The sequence below is a fragment of the Ailuropoda melanoleuca genome, chromosome 19, assembly GCF_002007445.2.
Source record: "Ailuropoda melanoleuca isolate Jingjing chromosome 19, ASM200744v2, whole genome shotgun sequence".
NCBI classification, from domain to species: Eukaryota; Metazoa; Chordata; class Mammalia; order Carnivora; family Ursidae; genus Ailuropoda; species Ailuropoda melanoleuca.
Genome location: NC_048236.1, coordinates 14,067,182 through 14,091,482, shown reverse-complemented (window position 1 = coordinate 14,091,482; position 24,301 = coordinate 14,067,182). Strand labels below are relative to the sequence as shown.

The window sequence follows — 24,301 nt, the reverse complement described above, 5'->3', positions numbered from 1 at the left end:
TTTTTTTTTTTTTAAAGCCAATCTGTGTCTTTTGATTGAAGAATTTAGTCCATTTACATTTAAAGCATTTACTGGGGCACCTGGCTGGCTCAGTTGGTAGAGCATGCAACTCTTGATCTTGTGGTTGTGAGTTTGAGCCCCATGTTGGGAGTAGAGAGTACTTAAAAATAAAATGTTAAAGAAAATAAAGCAGTTATTGAGAGGTATGTATTTAATGTCATTTTGTTAAGTGTTTTCTGGTTAATTTTGTAGTTCCTCTCTGTTCCTTTCTTCTTCTTTTGCTTTCTTCCATTGTAATTTGATAACTTTTTTTAGTGTTAGGTTTCGTTTCCTTTCTCATTATCTTTTATGTATCTACTATAAGTTTTTGCTTTGTGGTTACTGGAGATTCATCTGTCTCGTTCTTTGTATGTAACATTCTATTTTAAGTTGATAGTAAGTTGAGTTTCAGCACATTCTAAAAACTACTTTCTACTTTGCCTCCACCCTCATGTTTTATGCTTTTGATATCATATCTTACATAGTTTTATTTTGTTTACCCCTTAACTTACTGTTATAGTTAATTTTACTACTTTTGTCTTTTAACCTTCACACTAGATTTACAAATGGTTAATCCACTACCTTTATATTTGCCTTCCCAGTGCAGTTTTTACTTAATGTAAACATATGTTTTCTTGTTATTAGTTAGTGCCCTTTCTTTTCAGCTTGAAGAAGTTTCTGTAACATTTCTTGGAAGGCTAGTTTAGTGGTGATGAATACCTTTAGCTTTTACTTGTCTGGAAAACTCTTTATTTCTCTTTCAATTCTGAATGATAAACTTGCTGGGTAGAGTATTCTTCTTTGGAAATGTTTTCCTTTCAATATTTTTAATATATCATGCCACTTTCTTCTGACCTTCAAAATTTCTTCTGAAAAATCAGCTTATAGTCTTATAGGGCTTCCCTTTTATATAGCAAGTGGTTTTTCTCTTGCTGCTTTTAAGATTCTTTCTTTTGCTTTAACTTTTGACATTTTAATTACTGTGTCTCTTGGTGTGGGTCTCTGGGTTCTTCTTATTTGGAACTTTCTGTGCTTCCTGGACCTGGATGTCTCCTTCCTTTTTTAGGTTAAGGAAACGTTCAGCCATTATTTCTTCAAAAAAGTTTTTTGTCCCTTTTTCTCATTCTTTTTCTTCTCCTTCTGGGATTTCTGTAATGTAAATATTATTCTGCTTGATGTTGTTTTATGGGTCTCGTAAGCTGTCTTCACTTTTTAAAATTCTTTTTTTCTTTTTGCTGCTGTGTTCGGGTGGGTTCCACTGCCCTGTCTTCCAGGATGATCTGTTCTTCTGGTTCATCTAGTTTGTTGTTGAGCCATTCTGATGTATTTTTCAGTTCAGTTATTTTATTCTTCAGCTCTGTGACTTCTTTTTAGTACTTTCTTAATATTTTCTATCTCTGTTGAAGTTCATCCATTCTTCTCTCAAGTTCTGTGAGTATCTTAATGACCATTACTTGAACTCTTTATCGGGTAAGTTACTTATCTCCATTTCATTAAGGTTTTTTCGTGGGGTCTTATCTTGTTCTTTTGCTTGGAACATATTCCTGGGTTCCCTCATTTTGCTTGTCTCTCTATGTTCATTTCTGTGTATCAGGCAAATCACCTACCTCTCCCTGTTTTGAAGGAATGGTATTGTGTAGGCGATGGACCTTATCATTCAACCTTGCCCTAGCTCTTGGTTGTCTCTCAAACTTTTGTGATTGTTTAAGCAGCCTGCTTTATCCTTGAGAGGTCCCAGTTGTTGAGATTGTGCCAAACCCTGACAGTGTTCCAAAGGAAGGGATCTCAGTCAGCATTTATTTTCTGGCTGATTGGAAACCAGACCCTCAGGCAGCACCTTTTAAAGAATGCAAATGTATACAGTCCTGTGGGACCATAGTCATAACCTCTCCTGGGCCTGCAGACGATGTCTTCTTGGCAACAGTTGAAAAATCAGGGCTCCAGATGAATGTATAAGCTCTTTCTGGGAAGTACCTGCAAGCTGTAGTGAGGCTGAGGGAAAGTACAAAGGTGGCATCCTCTTGCCTATGTTTTCTGAGAGCTCCTTCGTGGTTTCTAGATGTATGGTAAACCTGAAGCCTGCCCCTTTGGCTAATGCTCCAAGACAAGCAAATAGGCCTTTTCCACAGGCATACTGGGGGTGTGTTTCAGTCTAATGTTTGTGCTGTGCCCTGGGAGCGGTAGCTTGCCAAGAAATATCACTTCTATTGTTTCAGTTCCATGGAGCCCAGCAACACAGCCCACCCTGGCCACCAGGGACAAGAGCTTCAGGGGTCACCCCTTTGTGGACTGCGTGTGCCTGCTGGCTTCAGTAGAGTCCATGCAGAGCCTAGGGCTGAAGCAAGCCCATCACCTTCAGTAGTGCTTGGGGGCAGCCCAGGGTGGTACAAGGCCGCCTACTGGCTGAAGTGGGACTGTGGGAGAAGGAGGGGGTGGTGCCCTTGCACCTCCAGTAGAAGCTTTAAGATTAGCTCATGAATTTCCTTCTCATGTGGTCTAGGTGCTTCTTAAACTGCTGCTTTTGTGCTGGATTCTGGGTGAGTGAGTCTGTGTGAGCCCTTTAAGAGTGGACTTTCTCCTTCCCACATGGCCTTTTGGGTCTCTTGGATGTAAGCCTGTTGTTTTGCAAAGTCAGATGTTTAGGGGGCCCATCTCTCTGGTGCAGTTCCAAGGGCTGTGATGCCTGATGTGGGGCACAAATACCTTGCTCCTCAGGGACATGCAGCACATTTGTGAGATTCCTGCCAGTTGTGGGTCACTGCACCGGGGGTAGGGCTTTTGGTGAGACCATGTCTCTGCCTTTCCTACCTGTCTCCTACCTGTGTTTTTTTTTTTTTTTTTTTTTTTTTTTTTTTTTTTTTTTTTTTTTTTTTTGTTGTTGTTGTTGTTGTTTTTTTTGGTCCTTTGTTGTAGAGGAGACGTTCAGCTAGTTTTCAGGTCTTTATCGGAGGGAATTCATTCACATGTGGCTGTAGATTTGGTTTGTCTATAGAAGGTGAGTTCAGGGTGTTGCTGTACAGCCATCTGAATCCAAGCTCCTTAACAATGTCCATAAATACCTTTAATAAATAGAACAAACATTTTCAAAGGAACTTCATTTCCATTAAAATAGTTTAAGGGCACTCAGGGATGAAGAATGAGGAGGGAGAGAGTAAGACATAGCCTATACGCCTAGGAAATGGATGGAGAATTTCAAACTGTGGTAGGGAAGGAAAAAGACCACCAAGGAAGAAGAAAGCACTATCCTAGATGCAGAAAGGAGGAAGACGGGGAATAAGAGCTAGAACCAGTGAGGAGGAAGTAGTATAGTTGTGAATGTCAGTTCTAAATGTCGGAAGGTTCTGGTTTTCTTTTGAAATAATGACGTGATGAACCAAAACATTCTAATACTCTTTCTCCTTAAATCATAAGAGGCCTTCCCTCACTCTTCTGTGTACCATGTCTGTGGGAACCAGGGCAGTATCAGCTGTCTGTAGTGAGGAGATAGTTGGGATGTTTCTTTTTTACCGGACAATTCAAAACTTGGAGTCTAGAAAAGAAGCAGCGTGGTTAGTCCTTAAACCAGAGTTTACTGCAGCCAAAGGACCTGAATGTAAGTCCTGCCTTTTATCACGGCTATTAAATGTTCTGCTAAATAGTTGTGGACAAGTGTTTTAACCCCTCCAAGTCTTGGTTTCTTCTTCCGTAAGATGAGAATGGCACTAGCTACCTTCCCTCTTTCAGTTGGAAGACCAAATGCGATGTAATATGTGGTCAAGTGCGTAGGGAAGTTTAGTGCAAGGGCTCACCTGAAGCTAGTAAGGTTTTTGTCAGACAACTTCCTAGGAGTGGTAGTTGTGATGGAGTTTATGCAACAGAATGAGCAGAGGGGTTTGTTTAATGGAGTAATGTTGCTAAATGCAACACTGGGAAGAGACCAGTTTGACAGGTGGCTCTCTAACTTTCTTACAGAGAGCTGTAAGTTGCCAAAATTTAACAGGAAAATCCAAATGTACTAAATAGTATTTTTTGAATACCTTATTTTTATTTATATGCATAATCACAGCTAAAGTCTCCTCTTTGTAGATTTTACCAACTTCATTTTATATCTTTTTTTCCCCTTCCAGATGAACGGGACAAAGTTCAAAAGAAAACGTTTACAAAATGGATAAATCAGCATCTCATGAAGGTCAGTTAATATTATTTTCACATCTTGGAATTGTTTAGCATGCTTTTAATTTATTGTGCAGGAATTGATTGTCTAGCTCTGAAGCATAGCTTTTCAATATCAAATCGAAAGTTTCAATTCTAGAGCATTTGATGTGCATTTTAGTTATCTGTAATTATCTGGTGTGTGGCCTGTGGGTAATGGTGAAGGTGAGAAGGTAAGTACACAATGATTACAGTGCATTCTGTGACATCAGTTAAAACCTATTATTATTGGACTCTGAAAAAAATCTCGGCTGTTTAAGAAGTATGTAAATATTTATGTGGTAGGGCATAGGAGAACTTCAGTACTCAGTAAGATATTTTTCTCTCTCAAGATTCAAACCAAGTTCTGGCATTGGCTTTATGTGGATGGCAGAGGGTTATGTGAGAATAAAGGTGGATTATAGAGACAGAAGTCTAGAGGTCTTTAACTTCTTGTACTTGGTATGACCCAGATATTCCTGCTTATGTGTACATTTCTCTGTGTAGTAAATAGTCGTGGTTCTGAAATTAATATTAAATTAATACTTATTTCTGTGCTCTGGGACACTTTGAGGATCTGATATAAGCTCTCCAGAAAAATACACATGCACACAAAATTTGCATACAATTTCATGGAGTTATTGGATCCCACTGAAGCCCTTTTATAAACCTCAGCTAAAGCACCTGTATGACTTCACAATGAACTGTTAATCACATTTCCCCCCCTCTTATGGATAGTCCTAAAGTTGGAAACAGGGAATGTTTTAATGTCTGGTCCTTGGGACTTAGAATTTTCTCACAAAGAAACATTTTTATTTTATTTTATTTTTAAAGATTTTATTTATTTATTCGACAGAGATAGAGGCAGCCAGCGAGAGAGGGAACACAGGCAGGGGGAGTGGGAGAGGAAGAAGCAGGCTCCCAGCAGAGGAGCCGGATGTGGGGCTCGATCCCATAATGCCGGGATCACGCCCTGAGCCGAAGGCAGATGCTTAACCGCTGTGCCACCCAGGCGCCCCAAGAAACATTATTTTAAATATGGTTATATTCCTAAGCTACTCACAAATCCTATTGAATGCATCATGTAGCAAAGTAGCACCAATAATGTAATAGCATCCAATAGCCTTCTGTAAAAGTGATTCTCATTTCACGGGGCATATCAAAATCACCTGAGGGATGTTTTAGTCCCCTCTCTCACTACCCATTGACAAAATCCTTTTCCCCAATTCCGACGTATCCTTCAGGCAGGCCATGTCACCCACTCTCCAACTGAGAATCATTTCTGTAGGGAGCTTCTGTTACTGCTGGGAGCTGAATCCTTTGGTGTTTTGGCAAGAGATAAAAGTTTGAGACACTGTGCTTTATGATGATTTTGTGGGGAAATATATTGTGAATACTAATGAAGGAGACCAGCAGTTTACCTCCACTCTTCCAAGCTTTTGTCTCATCGCGCACATATTGTGAGTGGGACTCTTCCACAGCATAGGGCAGAGATGGGCTGATGTTTATGGTATGGAACTTTGGAGTGGAAGGCTCTGATGGGAGTTCCCCATTTCTGAGGTGAATCCAAAGGAAGCAGAGTTTTTGATGAAGATGTTCCCCTTTGGAGGCTGATGCCCTAGCAATCTTGTAGCTGTGGCTGTCTTGAGGTCGATACGTTGGTAGGCTCAGCGGGTTGCCCCACATCTCCTGGAGCATAACTGCTATGGTTCCAGGTTGATAATCAAATTAAAACTGTTAGCAGGGGACACCAGAGAGAAGTAGAAACACAAATGAGGTGACCCCCCTAGGAACCGCAGCACTGTGTGCCAGGCATGTTGGAATGGGCCATTCATCTTATGAGTAGTTCATACACTGAATGGTTGAGTAAAAGGAGACTTCCTTTGCTAAAATTGCCCAAACGCTGAGCTACTTGAGGACAAAGGCTACATTATTCATCACAGTGCCTGGCAAGAGTATTCTCACTGTGTGTAATATACATTGCATAATTAAATCATTTAATTCTTCTAGCAACTACCCATTGTGGTCTAATTTAGTGGTTATACACACATAGCCTTCAGAATCAGACAGCAAGGGTTCAAAGCCTGATTTACCTGGAATATGTGACTGTTTTTTTTTTTTTTTTGATAAAATGACAGCTCTCAAGATTTAAGGCTTACTTCTGCTGCCTTCTGTAAGTAAGAATTGGGAAAATATGTTCTTTTATGCACAACAGCCATTGCATAGATACCAGTCCAGCTGATTAGGGTTGCAGTCAAATTCGCTTATTTGTTTCTTGAAGTACGTCATAGGGTCAGAATTTAACGCTTATTAAATGAGGAGTCACTGTAGGGAGTGGGGAAAAGCTAGACAGTACAGGCTTGGCTGACTCCCACTGTCAGTTGCTTCTGTTCTTGTTCTGTTTTGCTCTAGCATCAGCCCAAAGTAGTCTTCCTTTCTAATCTTAAAAATCGTGCCCCCAAATTTCTGGCACAAAACTCAAATACGTGAGAACATAGTTTTTTAATCTTTCATTCTTTTAGGTCTAGAAGTTATAGCTTTAAGCTCAAGTGAAGAAAAATAAATACCCTAAAACATTGAGAGGCACCGGGCCATTAAGGTTTGTGTTGTTACTAGTTAACCAGAGAAAGGGCAGCCTTCATGTGATCTTTTCCATGTTTCATTCAAATGATGGTAAAAGGAATGTTGCACTACGTAGTCAGCTTCTTTAGTCTCACTAAAAAAAAAAAAAAAAAAAGCTCGACTTTTTCCCTTTAGGCATCCATTTGGTCCAATTAGTGGGAAATATGAGTATGTGAATTTTAAGTAAACAAATTAATATTAGAAAGTAATGTTTTCTCTGTATTGACTTTCTTATGTTCCTTGCTTGAAATATTGAACATCTTCAAGGGAGAAACAGGGAAAGGAGAGAAGCAGGTCCCATATCTTTTTTGCCTTACCGTATTCCTTTTCAATGAATGAGAGGTATGTTATTGGAAGAGTATTTAATAAAATGGGATTGTAGGAAAGGATGGACATGACAAATGAGTCAATAAAATGAAAATGGGTAAGGAGAGAAAAAAATGGGAATAAAATCATTTAGATAATTGGATAATTCTATGTGTCTTCTTTATATTTCATCAGTTTTAACTGTAGTCACAAGTAGTCCTTAAACCATGGGTAAGGGAGGGGGATAAGGGGAGTTCTAGAAGAAAAGAGAGAAGAAGAGGTGAGGGAGGAGGTTAAAAGGGAAAAAGAGGGGAGGAATGGCTGTCTTGTGCACTAAGGGTACTCTTACACAGCCCCGGAGTTGTGCCTTAGGATGGCCCTGTGGGGTTTAGGGTCTGGAGACTCTGCCCTTGGCTCAGCTGCTGGGGAGTGCTGACCCCAGCTAGGGATGTGTTCCCCATCTTCTGAAATAATTCTTAGAAATTTTGCCCTTTCTAAATTATTATTTATTTATTTTAATTTAATATTATGTAATTATTTTACCCTGTTCTCTCCAGCACAGTTTTGTCTCCAGGGAGAACTGTTCTTGGTAGTTCTGCTGTTTTGGGCAGTGAGGCAATTGAGAGGTTTAGTCCCCGAACAGATTTGACTTCGCTGAGTTTTTTCTTTTCATTTTATAAGTGATATATTTTGCTAAGTTAGAGCAAATTATCTTTGAAAGAAGAACAGCTCCTTCAAAGTTACTAGTCTGTGGCAATGTGAGCCAAAGATGGGAAGCAACAAGAGGTCAGACCGGGTTGCGTCCAGGCCTTACAGTTTATTATTTGTGTGACCTTAACCTTCTTAGGCTCTCATCTGTAAAATGGTGGCAGTGATAGGTTAGTGTGAGGACATAAAGGAGATAATCCATTGAAGCATAAAGTATGTTAAGTGACCCATTGTGTAAGTTGCCTCTGGAACCCTTCTAACTCCCTCATCCAAATCCCTTTTCTTACCTCAAGTACTTTCCCTTTTATTTATTTTTTTAAAGATTTTATTTATTATTTGAGAAGGAGAGAGAGAGAGAGAGAGCAAGAGAGAGCACGAGTAGGGAGGAGAGGGAGAAGCAGGTTCCCTGCAAGCAAGAAGCCAGATGCAGGGCTTGATCCCAGGACCCTGAGATCATGACTTGAGCCGAAGGCAGATGCTTAATGGACTGAGGCCCCAGTACCTTCCGTTTCAGTAGAAACAGCTGGGATTTAGGTTCATAATCTTTTGAGGTGATAGATTGGCCTGTTGCCTTCTTGCCTTAGAGTCCTACTGGGACACTGAAGAATTACTTATTTGAGGTCATCCTGTTAGCCATACCCTCCTCTCCTCTCTATACACTGCTCCCCAGTCATTTATGGATTGACCTTGGGGCCAAAGGTCTTTTTTATTCCTCTTTTTTCCTCTTCTTCCACACACTCTCCTTGCAGAAAGGGAGTCAGTGAAGGCCCACCATACTTGTGAAAGGTTGGCCATTTTTATTCCTCAGTTGTAGTTGCACTTATATTCACAGCTGGAGGGCATGTGGAGGATGTGGAAACATCCTCCAGTCTGCTTCCTTCCTTTACAGAAGGGAGAACTGTACTGGTAGAACTGCATGAGATGAGAATATGAATTAGAACAAGGGGCTGTGTCCAGTGTTTGGTTTCCCTGTGCACTGTGACGGGTTGCGGATCTGCCAACGGGTTCCCCTTGGCTCTGAGGTTGTTTACTTTTCTCTACCTGTAGTTTTAACTACTCACCAATTACTCCCTGTGATTTAGGAAGTCATGGTTTATGCAGCTGCAGAATAGCATAAACCAGTGCTTAGGGGATGATTTTGGCATGGTCAGTTTTTTACAAGTTTATATGACTGAGAAAAGTAAACGTTGCGGAGCTTTGAAATGACTGCTTAAGTTACTGTTACATCCATATGTGTAAACACTTTTTTCCTTACAATATTTGGGGGAAAATTTTTTTGGGGGGAGAAAAACTATATTAAAAAAACAATATAGCCTTATTTTATATTCACCAGAGCTAAAATTACATTTGTTTAAGGTAAACAGATTGCTTAATTAAAACTTACATTTGCGGGTGAACAGATGCCTCTGGCATTTTTCTAAATGTATTTAAATATTAGTGTTCTGGTATTTCAGTTGTAGGACTAAGCCTGTCCTTAAACTGACTGTGTTGGCAAGAGTGTTTTCCTTTGGATGCATCATTCTTCAGAATACTTTAATAATAGAGTCCAGTTGACACATTCAAGTCTGCTCCCTTTGCAAGTCTCTTCACACACTGAGTAGACTGGATTGCTTACCTTGCAAATTGGATATTTAGGTAAATTATTGGTGCTGGTAACATTTATGTATTATTCTTTAGCATAATTTTAATTATGGTATTAAAAACCATGAGCTGGTGGTTATCAAAAATGTTTATGACTTCAGTTTGGTAAATTTTACCCAGAGAATTGTTCTAAGACATAAAATTGGTGACAGTCTTTTATTACAGTATTTTTTTTAATGTCCATTCTACCTATGGAACTTTATAAAGAGAGGGCCTTATATCATTATTTAGTTTCGTTGTTATTCGTCACATGCAATTCCTTCTCGCTGTTTAGAAATCAGCAAGACGGTAGTGTAAGAAATGGTACCTAAGGAGGGAGGTTAAGATGGCGGAGGAGTAGGGGACCCCTTTTTCAGCCGGTCCCCGGAGTTGAGCTGGATAGGTACCAGACCAGCAGGAATATCCACGGAATCAGCCTGAGACGCAGGAAGATACATCTGGATCTCTACAAATGAACATCTCCAGCGCTGAGTATCGAGGTACGAAGCGGGGAGCCGTGAAACCGCGCACAGATATCGGAAGCTAAACAGAAGGGGGAGGGAGCCGCCGTGTCAGGGCGCCGGGAAGCGGTAGCCACCTGCAAGGGGGAGCGGACAGACCGCGGACCCGCACGCTTGAGACAGCAGGCTGAGAAGGGAGCTCCGGGAGCGCACGCGGGACGGCTGGCGGTTGGCGGGCCACCTGCACGGGGGAGCAGGCGGACTCGCGGACGGCACCCGCGAGACAACAGACTTAGAACGCGAGCTCCAGGAGCGCGCGCAGGGCGGCTGGCGGGCCACCTGCACCGGGGAGCGGGCGGACCGCGGACCCGCACTCTGGAAACGGCAGACTGAGTCCGTGAGCCGGGAGCGTGCACCACCAAGCATCTCACGGAGCTCCGGAGCTCCGGTGTGCTCACTGGATCGAGGCTGAGACCGGGAGCTCCGGGAGCGTCCGCGGGGCGGCTGGCGGCTGGAGGGCCACCTGCACGGGGGAGCAGGCGGACTCGCGGTCAGCACCCGTGAGACACCAGACTGAGACGGGGAGCTCCGGGAGCCCGCGCGGGGCGGCTGGCGGCGGGCGGGGTTGGAAACACAAAGGACAGAGACGTGCCGGCCCTGGAAGTGAGGGCTGGGACGCCGGGTGTGGGGCGCACAGCCCGGGATGCTGCAGGGTTGAGCAGCACCAACAGAAACAGAGTTAAAGTGGCCAGAACATCAGTGGAGAACGATCCGCGATCCCTCTGTTCTGAGACAGAGGCTGAATTTCAGCCGCTGCTGCTCTCTCAGAAGAGGCATAGCAAACCGCCAGGGAAAGCCGCCAGAGAACAAAAGCCCGGAAATACCGGCTCACAGGGTGCCCATCCCCATCCCCCCTCGCAAGGGACACAGAGACTCTACCCAAACAGGGTTTTCTGAGTACCTGCAGGCAGGCCCCTCCCCCAGAAGGCAGGCTGAAAAATCAAGAAGCCCACAACCCGGAGCGCCTGAGTGGCGCAGTCACCAAGCACCTGTCTTCGGATTAGGGTGTGATCACAACGCTCCGTAAGGAGTCCTTCATCGGGCTTCTCCACCGGGAACCTGCTTCTTCCTCTCCCACTCCTCTGCTTGGGTTCCCTTTCTTGCTGACTGTCTCTCTCTCTCTCAAATAAATAAATAAACTCTTTAAGGAAGAAGCCCACATCCCTAAGATCTCTATAAAACAAGGGCGCACGGCCTGGGTCCCAGTCAACACTTGGGCTCTGGACAACCCTGCAATCTCTCTTCATCAGAATGACGAGAAGGAGAAGTCCCCCCCAGCAAAGAAAAGATAATGAGTCTGTGGCCTCTGCCACAGAATTGGCCTCGGCCACAGAATTAATACATATGGATGTATCCCAATTATCAGAAATGGAATTCAGAGCAACAATGGTCAAGATGATGAGTAAACTTGAAAAAAGCATCAGAGAAAGCGTTGCTGAGAATATAGAATCCCTAAGGGCAGAAATGAGAGCGAATCTGACAGAAATTAAAAATTCTATGAGCCAAATGCAGTCAAAACTAGAGGCTCTGACGGCCAGGGTCACCGAGGCAGAGGAACGCGTTAGCGAATTGGAGGATGGGTTAGTAGAAGAAAAAACGAAAATAGAAGCTGGTCTTAAAAAAATCCACGCCCACGAATGTAGATTACGGGAGATTACTGACTCTATGAAACGATCCAATGTCAGAATCATCGGCATCCCTGAAGGGGTGGAGAAAAACAGAGGTCTAGAAGAGATATTTGAACAAATTGTAGCTGAAAACTTCCCTAATCTAGCAAGGGAAACAAGCATTCGTGTCCAAGAGGCAGAGAGGACCCCATCCAAGCTCAACCAGGACAAACCTACGCCACGGCATGTCATAGTGCAATTCGCAAATATTAGATCCAAGGATACAGTATTGAAAGCGGCCAGGGCAAAGAAATTTCTCACGTACCAAGGCAAAGGTATCAGGATTACGTCAGACCTGTCTACAGAGACCTGGAATGAGAGAAAGGCTTGGGGGGGCATTTTTAAAGCTCTTTCAGAGAAAAACATGCAGCCAAGGATCCTTTATCCAGCAAAGCTGTCATTCAGAATTGATGGAGAAATAAAGACGTTCCAAAATCGCCAATCATTAACCAATTTCGTAACCACGAAACCAGCCCTACAGGAGATATTAAGGGGGGCTCTATAAAGGTAAAAAGGCCCCAAGAGTGATACAGAGCAGCAAGTCACAACCGATACAAAGACTTTAAAGAGAAATGGCATCATTAAAATCATATCTGTCAATAATCTCTATCAATCTAAATGGCTTAAACTCTCCCATAAAACGCCACAGGGTTGCAGATTGGATAAAAAGACATGACCCATCCATTTGCTGTCTACAAGAGACTCATTTTGAACCCAAAGATGCATTCAGACTTAGAGTAAGGGGATGGAGTACCATCTTCCACGCAAATGGACCTCAAAAGAAAGCTGGAGTAGCAATTCTCATATCAGATAGACTGGATTTTAAACTAGAGGCCATAGAGAGAGATACAGAAGGGCACTATATTATTCTTAAAGGAAGTATTCAACAAGTGGATATGACAATTATTAATATATATGCCCCCAACAGGGGAGCAGCAAGATACACAAGCCAACTCTTAACCAAAATAAAGAGACATATAGATAAGAACACAGTAATAGTAGGGGACCTCAACACCCCACTATCAGAAATAGACAGAACACCCTGGCAAAAACTAAGCAAAGAATCAAAGGCTTTGAATGCCATACTCGACGAGTTGGACCTCATAGATATATATAGAACACTACACCCCAGAACCAAAGAATACTCATTCTATTCAAATGCCCATGGAACATTCTCAAGAATAGATCATGCTCTGGGACACAAAACAGGTCTCAGCCAATACCAAAAGATTGAAATTATCCCCTGCATATTCTCAGACCACAACGCTCTGAAATTGGAACTCAACCACAAGGAAAAACCTGGAAGAAACTCAAACACTTGGAGGCTAAGAACCATCCTGCTCAAGAATGACTCGATAAACCAGGAAATCAAAAAACAAATTAAACAATTTATGGAGACCAACGAGAATGAATACACAACGGTCCAAAACCTATGGGATACTGCAAAGGCAGTCCTAAGGGGGAAATACATAGCCATCCAAGCCTCACTCAAAAGAATAGAAAAATCTAAAATGCAGTTTCTATATTCTCACCTCAAGAAACTGGAACAGCAACAGAGGGACAGGCCTAACCCACTGACAAGGAAGGAGTTGACCAAGATTAGAGCAGAAATCAATGAATTAGAAACCAGAAGCACAGTAGAGCAGATCAACAGGACTAGAAGCTGGTTCTTTGAGAGAATCCATAAAATTGATAGACCACTGGCAAAACTTGTCCAAAAACAAAGAGAAAGGACTGAGATTATTAAAATTATGACTGAAAAGGGAGAGGTCACGACCAGCACCATTGAAATTGCAAGGATTATTAGAAACTTTTATCAACAGCTATATGCCAAAAAACTAAACAATCTGGAAGAGATGGAGGCCTTCCTGGAAACCTATAAACTACCAAGACTGAAACAGGAAGAAATAGATTTCTTAAATAGGCCAATTAACTATGAAGAAATTGAGTCAGTGATAAACAACCTTCCAAATAATAAAACTCCAGGCCCAGACGGTTTTCCTGGGGAATTCTACCAAACATTCAAAGAAGAAATAATACCTATTCTCCTAAAGCTATTTCAAAAAATAGAAACAGAAGGAAAGCTACCAAACTCATTCTATGAGGCTAATATTACCTTGATCCCCAAACCAGGCAAAGACCCCCTCAAAAAGGAGAATTACAGACCGATTTCTCTAATGAATATGGATGCCAAAATCCTCAACAAGATCCTTGCTAATAGAATCCAACAGTACATTAAAAGGATTATCCATCATGACCAAGTGGGATTCATACCTGGGATGCAAGCATGGTTCAACACTCGCAAATCAATCAATGTGATACATCATATCAACAAGAAAAGACTCAAGAACCATATGATCCTCTCAATTGATGCAGAAAAAGCATTTGACAAAATACAGCATCCTTTCCTGATTAAAACCCTTCAGAGTGTAGGAATAGAGGGTACATTTCTCAATCTCATAAAAGCCATCTATGAAAAGCCTACTGCAAGCATTATTCTCAATGGGGAAAAGCTGGAAGCCTTTCCCTTAAGATCAGGAACACGACAAGGATGCCCACTCTCGCCACTATTATTCAACATAGTACTAGAAGTCCTTGCAACAGCAATCAGAAGACAAAAAGGGATCAAAGGTATCCAAATCGGCAAAGAAGAAGTCAAACTGTCTCTCTTTGCAGATGACATGATACTCTATATGGAAAACCCAAAGGAATCCACTCCCAAACTATTAGAAGTTATAGAACAATTCAGTAAGGTGGCAGGATACAAAATCAATGCCCAGAAATCAGTTGCATTTCTATACACGAATAACGAGACTGAAGAAAGAGAAATTAGGGAATCCATCCCATTTACAATAACACCAAAAACCATACGTTACCTTGGAATTAACTTAACCAGAGACGTAAAGGACCTATATCCTAGAAACTATAGATCACTTTTGAAAGATATTGAGGAAGACATAAAAAGATGGAAAAATATTCCATGCTCATGGATTGGAAGAATTAACATAGTTAAAATGTCCATACTACCCAGAGCAATCTACACTTTCAATGCTATCCCGATCAAAATACCGAGGACATTTTTCAAAGAACTGGAACAAATAGTCCTTAAATTTGTATGGAACCAGAAAAGGCCCCGAATCTCCAAGGAACTGTTGAAAAGGAAAAACAAAGCTGGGGGCATCACAATGCCGGATTTCGAGCTGTACTACAAAGCTGTGATCACAAAGACAGCATGGTACTGGCACAAAAACAGACACATCGACCAATGGAACAGAATAGAGAACCCAGAAATGGACCCTCGGCTCTTTGGGCAACTAATCTTTGATAAAGCAGGAAAAAACATCCGGTGGAAAAAAGACAGTCTCTTCAATAAATGGTGCTGGGAAAATTGGACAGCTACATGCAAAAGAATGAAACTTGACCACTCTCTCACACCATACACAAAAATAAACTCCAAATGGATGAAAGACCTCAATGTGAGACAGGAATCCATCAAAATTCTAGAGGAGAACATAGGCAACAACTTCTATGACATCGGCCAGAGCAACCTTTTTCACGACACATCGCCAAAGGCAAGAGAAATAAAAGATAAAATGAACTTATGGGACTTTATCAGGATAAAGAGCTTCTGCACAGCCAAGGAAACAGTCAAAAAAACTAAGAGACAGCCCACGGAATGGGAGAATATATTTGCAAAGGACACCACAGATAAAGGACTGGTATCCAAGATCTACAAAGAACTTCTCAAACTCAATACACGAGAAACAAATAAACAAATCATAAAATGGGCAGAAGATATGAACAGACACTTTTCCAATGAAGACATACAAATGGCTAACAGACACATGAAAAAATGTTCAAAATCATTAGCCATCAGGGAAATTCAAATCAAAACCACACTGAGATACCACCTTACGCCAGTTAGAATGGCAAAGATAGACAAGGCAAGAAACAACAATTGTTGGAGAGGATGTGGAGAAAGGGGATCCCTCCTACATTGTTGGTGGGAATGCAAGTTGGTACAGCCACTCTGGAAAACAGTGTGGAGGTCCCTTAAAAAGTTAAAAATTGAACTACCCTATGACCCAGCCATTGCACTACTGGGTGTTTACCCCAAAGATACAGACGTAGTAAAGAGAAGGGCCATATGCACCCCAATGTTCATAGCTGCATTGTCCACAATAGCCAAATCATGGAAGGAGCCGAGATGCCCTTCAACAGATGACTGGATTAAGAAGCTGTGGTCCATATATACAATGGAATATTACTCAGCTATCAGAAAGAACGAATTCTCAACATTTGCTGCAACATGGACGGCACTGGAGGAGATAATGCTAAGTGAAATAAGTCAAGCAGAGAAAGACAATTATCATATGATTTCTCTCATCTATGGAACATAAGAACTAGGATGATCGGTAGGGGAAGAAAGGGATAAAGAAAAGGGGGGTAATCAGAAGGGGGAATGAAACATGAGAGACTATGGACTATGAGAAACAAACTGAAGACTTCAGAGGGGAGGGGGTGGGGGAATGGGATAGACTGGTGATGGGTAGTAAGGAGGGCACGTATTGCATGGTGCACTGGGTGTTATACGCAACTAATGAAGCATCAAACTTCATCGGAATCTGGGGATGTACTGTATGGTGATTAACATAATATAATAAAATAAAATTAAAAAAAAAAAAAAAAGAAATGGTACCTAAGATTGAAGTACCTATGATTTAGCTTTTCCCTTATTCTGGGGAAAACAAGAAAGAAGGAAGCCCTTTGGTTTCTGAAATACCTCAATAGTTACCAAAGATTAGAAAATTCTCTTTTAATTGTTTACTTAGACCCAGAATTAGAACTTGAACCATGACTGAGAGGCTGTATTGAAGAGGAATAATTTAAGGGAATGAACAATTTTTAGGAGAACTTTGGAGTCTGAAGAAGTCCATATAATGGGCTTTCCTTGCCTTGGGTCCATCTAACTGGCAGGTTATAGTGGTGATAAATTCCTCTGTACCAGTTAGCTGTACTGTAAATTTTTCCCTTAACATTATATTATAGGATATTTGATCTGAATTTTAATTTATTGATACATAAATGCATTTGGAGAGGAAGGGGCCCTGGATTCCAATATTGTGCCACACCCTATGTGATAGTTACCTGCTTGGTTACCACGGGAGACACCCAACTGACTCTGTTCCATCTTGTCTTTGGAAAGCTTCATTTATTCATAGCCTAGATATCCTTTGTCCAGATTTTAAAGTCAGTGACTTCATGGCTCCCCTGAATCAATCACACTGTTTTTTATTTTCTGATTTGGTGACTGGAAGGAAATGTATATCCCCAAGCTGAGAACAGAGTGATAACTTTTAGAGAGTAGAGAAAAAGCTCTAATTTGCTCTGTGCTCTTGACCATTGCATACTTCTTGAGTGATTTTACATCTATGGGCACAGAAGAGATGGGAGAATATATGCGGCGTTGACTTTATAAAGGGCTAATGAAAAATACATCTTCTGAAAGTATAAGGCAGCTTTTTGGTTCTTAAAATCTGCAAATAATATGTCTATTTTAAAGACCTTAAGTTTATATGAGTGGTTCTTAAACTTTAGCTGCATCAGACTTGCTTAGAGACGGCTTGTTAAAATAGATCATGGGCCTTACCCCAAGAGCTGATTCACTAGATTGGGGATGAGGCCTGAAAATTTCCATTTCTAATAAGTTCCAGGAATTTGTGTTTCTAACAAACAAAATGCTGATGTTGCTAAGCTGAGGCCACATTTTTAGAAGCCCCGTCATAGATAAATGGATAAATATTATAATTATCCAAGTTTCATTTGCTATAACCAAAAATATTTTAATACGGTTTAGAAAATAATAGCTATGTTTAATTGAGCCTATATGCTAGGATCTTTATAATATTAATACCAATGTTAGTAATAGCTGCTAATAGTACTTGAGAGGTAACCATGTGCCAAGATCTGTCACTCTCATGTCTTAGTTTATTTATTTTTTAATTTCTTTTTTAATTTTTTAAAGATTTTTTATTTTTTCATTTGAGAGAGAGCGAAAGAGCCAGTGAACGCATAAGCAGGGGGCAGGGTCAGAGGGAGAGGGACAGGCAGACTCCCTGCTGAGTAGGGAGCCTGACGCAGGGCTCAATCCCAGTTCCCTGAGATCATGACCTGAGCCAAAATCAAGAGTCAGACGCTTAACCGACTGAGCCACCCAGGCGCCCCACATGTCTTAGTTTATTTAATTCTCACAGCTACCCTTATGGACTGGTCCTATTTTATCCCAGTGTTATAGATGATAAAATTGATGGACAGATAAGTTCCACAATTTCCCAAAGTTATACACCTAATAATTTTTAGGACTCCGTGAAAAATACGTAATTTTCCGTAAGTTGGAAAAGGAGTCTAAGGAGGAAGTGAAAAATGTATCCCAGTCTGCCTCACTACAGATCTTTTGCTGTCTTGACTACTTTGAATTCTTAAGGATGAATTTAGAGTTGAGTGATTAAAGCTGAAGGAGAAGCTGGGTTTGACATTTGGACATTGGTCTGATTTCTCTACAAATACGACTTGACATTTAAGTCATTTCTGTTGTGGTAAAGGGATTACAGTGTGTGTAGTAGAGGAAGGGTTGAAAGCTTTTTGGGGAAAAGTCTGTTAAAGGCCGACTGTAGAATTTAGAAGCAAATCAGGATTTAAAAATGTGAAGAAGTAGTCGATTTTAGGATAGCAAAAGAGGTACATGGAAGAGTATGAAATGGCTTCATCTAGATGAATAGTAGCCTGGCATTGAGAAATTCTGAACGTCTTCTCATCATGAAGAATAATGATACCTTGGTGATAAATTCCTCATCAAGAAAAAAAGCCCATAATAACACTGTTTGCTTTCAACTGTGCTGTATTGAATTTTAGTATAATCAGGGCTGTATTTGAAGTACAGTTTAGGAACTACTCTTTTCATGCAGCTATTTTTTTTCTTTTTTAAAGTAAGTTCTATATGCGACGTGAGGCTTAAACTCAAGACCCTGAGATCCAGAGTCACATGCTCTACCAACGGAGCCAGCCAGGCGCCCTCATGCAGCTGTTTTGTCGGAGATACTAAGTACACATATGTAAAACCATTAAACATTTAAACCATTATAGGCAGGACAGCCTAGGATAAAGTGCCAAGGTGGCAAACAACAAGGGTTTTAAGAGATGAGATTTGGGAGGTTTGGGGGGCTCTGAGTAGTCAGGGACTGTGCCAGGGTGGGGAAGTTGACTTAAGCTGGGTGCCGAGGAGGAGGGGATGGTGCGGCGGGGAGGGGCACAGGGAGTCTGCTGTACTGGATTGCTCGCGTTTGCTGGAAGGAGATCAGGTTGGGTAGACAATGGATAGATGATGAAGCCAGGTAAGAAACAGAGGTGATTGTTTAGCCAACGAGGTTTTAAAAGTTTTTGAGGACAAGAGTGACAGAATATAACTGGCATTTTGGGAAGAGTCTTGCAGTTTATACACAGGCATTAAGGAATGAAATGTGACTATATTGTGAATTCCAGGGTAGGGGCCAGCGTGCGTTTAGGTGTTGCATTTAGTTGTCATGTCTCTTTAATCTGCCCTGGTAACAGTTTTATAGCCATTTTACAGACTTTGATGACATTAACATTTCTGAGAATACAGATCAGGGGTTTATTTGGATAGAATGGAAGATGAATTAATAGCAAAATAACTTTTGAACTTAAAGTTATTTTTATGACAAGAAGACAAACTTTTTTCCTCCCATGAGAGTCATTTAAGCAATTACACGTGGCAATTACATGTGATTTTAGTGTTTGTCGAGAATGTAGTGAACTACCTTTTCAAACTAAGAACACCAAAATTTTACTCAGTAATTTCACCAGGTGATTTTAATTTTAATTCCCATCTTGTGATCAATTGTAATTTTTCTCCTTTTTGATTTCTTTATTCATTATCATCATTATTCCATCACTGTTACTACCTTTTATTGATTACTTACCATGTGCCAGATCCTGGACTGGATTCATAACATACATGATCTGACTTAACCCCGGTTTTTACCAGTGCAGAAACGGAGGCTGAGGGAGGCTAAGTTATCCGCCCAGCATGGAATAGCTGGAAGCTGTCAGGACTGAGCTTTTTAGTCCTGACTCTTTCTGGCTCTACAGAAAAACAATGTCACGCCACCACATCATGCCACAAGAGAAAGGCACAGAATTAAGGGACGATCAAGAAAAAATGAAGACAGAGAAGTAGGGCAAAAAAGCAGTATGTTGAGTTACATTGCCTTTTACTCGGCTCTGATTTCTCTCAGCCATTTCCCTATGTACTTTCAGTCTTTGCTGTTATGGCTTGGCCTCTTTTTATGACCACAAATTTTTATTTGCATTCTTCTCTAATCAATATACTTTACAAGAATTTAGAGATATAGATAAAAGTATACAAAGCCAAGCAGCATTCCTGAAGGTGGTGGTTTGAGCTAGAGGAAGAGTATTGACTAAGGCATTTTTGTAGAAGAAAAAATACACACTTGGATCAGTGGTGCTGACATTTTAAACCATATTGTATAGGCGTTGACATCAGAAGAAGCATATGCATTCTGTCGTGGGCAGATGAAAGCAGAACACTTGGTTTGCTATTTGATACTAGACTGTAAGCTGCATGAGGACAGAGCTGTGTCTGATTAAACAGTGTATCCCCAGAACCCAGCATAGTGTCGGGTACACGACTGTTTCCTCAGACAGTACTGAGGAATTTGTTGCTTAATGAATGAATGTAAAACCAAACGAACACCCGCGTCCCTGCAGTTTATAATATAGATCTGTAGTACTATGGTGGGGGAAGTGAAAGGATTGCTTTGATAGTAATGAAATAAAAGTTACCTGGAGGAAAAATAAATTCTTAATGTCTTCTTTCCTTTTAGCTTCCTTTTAAAGCTAAAAAGATCCATTTCATTACAGGTGTAAAAACTGAGGTACCAAACCCATCATGATTAGCAGGGCCAGACTTTCCATGTTCTGATCCCTTCTCATGTTATTTCCTCTGTGTTGTAATTCAGTTTTTCTACTTGTGGCTAGGTAGGAAGTTTACTCATATTCATAGATGAGATTAATTTATTTATCTAAAATTACTAATTAGCTTTGCTCTACTTATCTATTTTCATTAGTTAAGAATATTGCCTGGAGCTAGATACCTTGGGAATTCTCTAATATTAATACAATTAGTAGATTCTCTGGTCTTATTGCATGTGGGGGAGGGAAAAAAAACCCTTTGCCTTCTATCCTTCTATGTTCTTAGTTGGACTGTATAACAGAAAACTGATTAACAAGAGAAAAGCATACAAATGTATTTAATAAAAGTTTTGGGAAACAGAAGCTTTCATAAGGAAACAAAGACCAGAAGAAATGGTTAAACCTTAGTGTTTTTATATGAAATTTGATGAAAAGTGGAAAGTCATAGAAAAATGTGATAGGACAAAAGGGTATAAGCTAAGGGTAATAAACTGAAGGGAAACTTAACGAGGCTTATTTGTTCAGTTTTTCCAGTGTCCCTTTGTCTTCAGAGATAAGGATGTTCTTTTCTTCCAGGTACAGGGAGGGCACCTCTCACATGAAGGTCTTATGACCTGCTTCAGGTGAAAAGGAGGTATGGGGAGTCAGAGAATCCTTCCAGCACTTGCCGTTTTTCAAATCCCTTCAGATTAAAATATTCAGTGTATCAAGGTGCCGTATTTTGGGGTTGTATGTCCTGAACCCACCATGCAGATGTAGTTAGATTTCTCTGTAGGTCTGAGATATTCCTTTCGATAGACTCAGATAGAAAACCCTGTTTCCGGGCCCTAGTCAAGGTTTGCTGTTACTGCAAATCTGAGGGAGAATTCAGCAGTAAAAGGGGCTGACAGGGCAAGACAGGTAGCAAAGGAGGTGGAAGCCGGTAATCAGAGAGTGATGAGAGTTGCAGAGAATTTGATAATGAAAGTGGTCAGGGTGTCAGAAGTAGCAGTGGGTCCAGTTGGACTTGTCTAGGGGTTTGGAAACTGTTGCATACACTAGAGTCATTTGATCTTAATATAACAGGGAAGAAATTTCTGTCGTGGAAAAGGATAAGAGGGGTGACTTCAAAGGGAAATTGTTAGAGCTGGGAAAAGTGTTGCATACTTCTTAAAATGCTGCAGTAAATGCCTGATGGCACTGAACTGTTGATTTGTGGTGCTAATATATTCTGACAGTGATGTTTGCTTCAAGAATTTCTTATCAAAATTGTTCAGGTACTCCTCTTTGTCATTTAATAAAACTGTCATGGAAATACACTACTGGTTTTCAAATAAACTTCAGGTAGACCGTGGCATTCATTATAAGATCAGTTTTTGATACCTTATCTGTACAGAGTCCATAACATCTGAATGGGGACTTTTATAAGTCATTTTTGGAGGCCTGCATTTCCCTATATAGCTGCAATATGTTGTAATGCCGGTCCTATTCTCAGGCTAGTCCACTAGATCTTATTTAATGCATATTCTATTTTATAGATGTTAAGAGCTCAAGTCCTGGTATCAAGGAGACAGAATACACTAGAGGAGAAAGAGTTTAGTTTAATAAGTTTAAGTTTAAATCTCACTCTGAATCTTTGTTCATTCTTTAGAATTACCCTCTTTTTTACCCGAGGGCCCAGTGCATGTATGTATCCCCCTAAGGCACTGTGTTCCAGAGTGTTCATGTCCCATCTTGGATTCCCAGGTCAGTTGGTCTCAGTGAGGGTTAGGGTTAGGTTGGGAACCTGATTCACCACAGCCCATAAATGACAGAGCGCTCTGGCCATCCTGCTGGAAGGGAAATCTCTGGTGGAATTTCAGACAGATTAAAAAAAACCAGTCAGTTGTGGGTAGGAAGGCCAGCAGGGAAGTAAATTGGTCGTGCGCCTGGAGTCTGCCTTGGTGCATAGTTTTTCTAACCGATTCTTACTCTTTATAGCATCCTTTGTCCCTTTTTCTCCCTTTAGTGTGACCATGGAGAGGACAGGCTTTGGGCTGAGCTGCTTGGACTCACATCTTCCCTTGACTATTTACTAGAGATGGGACCTTGACTTTTCCAAGCCTTTGTTGGCCTCATCTGTAAAACAGAGAATAGCGCCCTCTTTATAGTCCTTTAGGATCATCAAAAAGCTTCTGGTTTGCCCCGTCTTCCATAGCAATGACAGATGTGGTCCCGAGGTTTGCATTTTTATGGGATTGAGTCCTACTGTTGCCTGTATATTGCAAAGAGGACACTGCCCAAAATGTACAGCTGTAGTGGTTTTATAGTAATATTCTAGTAGTGGATGCCAGTTAAATGGTGAATTCTAAATAAAGGAATGTTTTTTTCATGGTCTGGCCAGTGCCGACACTAACACCTTTTTTTTCCTCCATGAGCATGACAGTTTGAGGTGAGATGCTGCGAGTGTTTGGCAGCTAACTGTATGATTTGTGAGCCATCACATCACTGGTTGAGTTTGCCTAGATAAAGTACTTCACAGAGCAACAGCCCCGTAGAGCCCCAAACACAGCATAGCTTGTGTTTGCTTGAGCAGAGAATTTGGCACTTCAGTCTCCTGTAAGAGCATTAGCAGCTTTCTAGCAGTTCTTTTTTTTTTTTAATGTTTTTTTATTATATTATGTTAGTCACCATACAGTACATCCCTGATTTCTGATGTAAAGTTCGATGATTCATTAGTTGCGTATAACACCCAGTGCATCATGCAATACGACGTGCCCTCCTTACCACCCATCACCAGTCTATCCCATTTCCCCCCCTCCCCTCTGAAGCCCTCAGTTTGTTTCTCATAGTCTAGTAGTTCTTAAACCAACAAACAAAAGCCCCCCAGGATGTTAAAATCTCCAGAAAGCAGTACTACTGACTGAATTCTTGAAGAACGGTATGTAAATCCCATTTCTTAGATGTAGTTAGTTATACCAGAAAGATACCGTATAGTTGCCCTGACAAGTTCTGCAAGTAGAAATGTTTCTTTACACAGATCTGTTGTCCTGAGTTCATGAGTTTGGGTCCTATCCTTTTATTTCATAATTTTCTATTGTTCCCATTAATCTTAAAAAATAAAACTCCAGTTATTTTACCAGCAAAAATGGGTTTATTAAGGAATACCAGAGACTTGCAGTATGGTATAAGTAAGACACATAAAAAAACCATAGGCAAAGCCTTGGGCAAGTCCAGAGAACAAAGGAGAGGAACACTATTTTATAGTGGAAAGGAGCGAGTTGGTGGGGCTCTCACAAAGTCCCTTGGAGTTAACTGGGAGTTCCAAGTACATTGGCTTTTCATTGGCTGAGTTTTGTGACAGTTTCTCATTGGCTGGGCTGTTGCTTGTTGCTGTGGGAAGAGGAAACCTTTTCTTCCTCCAGCTGAGGTACTGAAGCCGGAGCTACAGTAGTATTGACTTGCGAGGTGTGTCTCTTCCTGTTGGGTCTGCAGTTGATCCTGAGTATTAGGGTGTGAGAGCTCCCCTATTTGGTCTCTCTACTTCATTTTCGTGAGGTTTCCTTATGTTAATTTTACAGTCCTAAATATTTTGGGCATTTAACTTTTATTTTATATAAACTTAAACTTAAGAAGCTGTGTTTGCTAACACTTTGATTTTACTGATGTTAAGGAAGAAAA

The 24,301-nt window shown here is 40.9% G+C and overlaps 1 protein-coding gene across 21 annotated transcripts in view; it reads left to right on the top strand.

Moving 5' to 3' along the window:
* DST (dystonin) overlaps positions 1–24,301 on the top strand; it is a 472,609-nt gene that overhangs the window by 212,988 nt on the left and 235,320 nt on the right. For all 21 annotated transcript variants that reach the window (XM_034648017.1, XM_034648015.1, XM_034648006.1 and 18 more), the window contains one exon: positions 4,146–4,207. In XM_034648017.1, the coding sequence (XP_034503908.1) occupies positions 4,146–4,207 (62 nt within the window). The remainder of the gene's footprint in view (positions 1–4,145; positions 4,208–24,301) is intronic.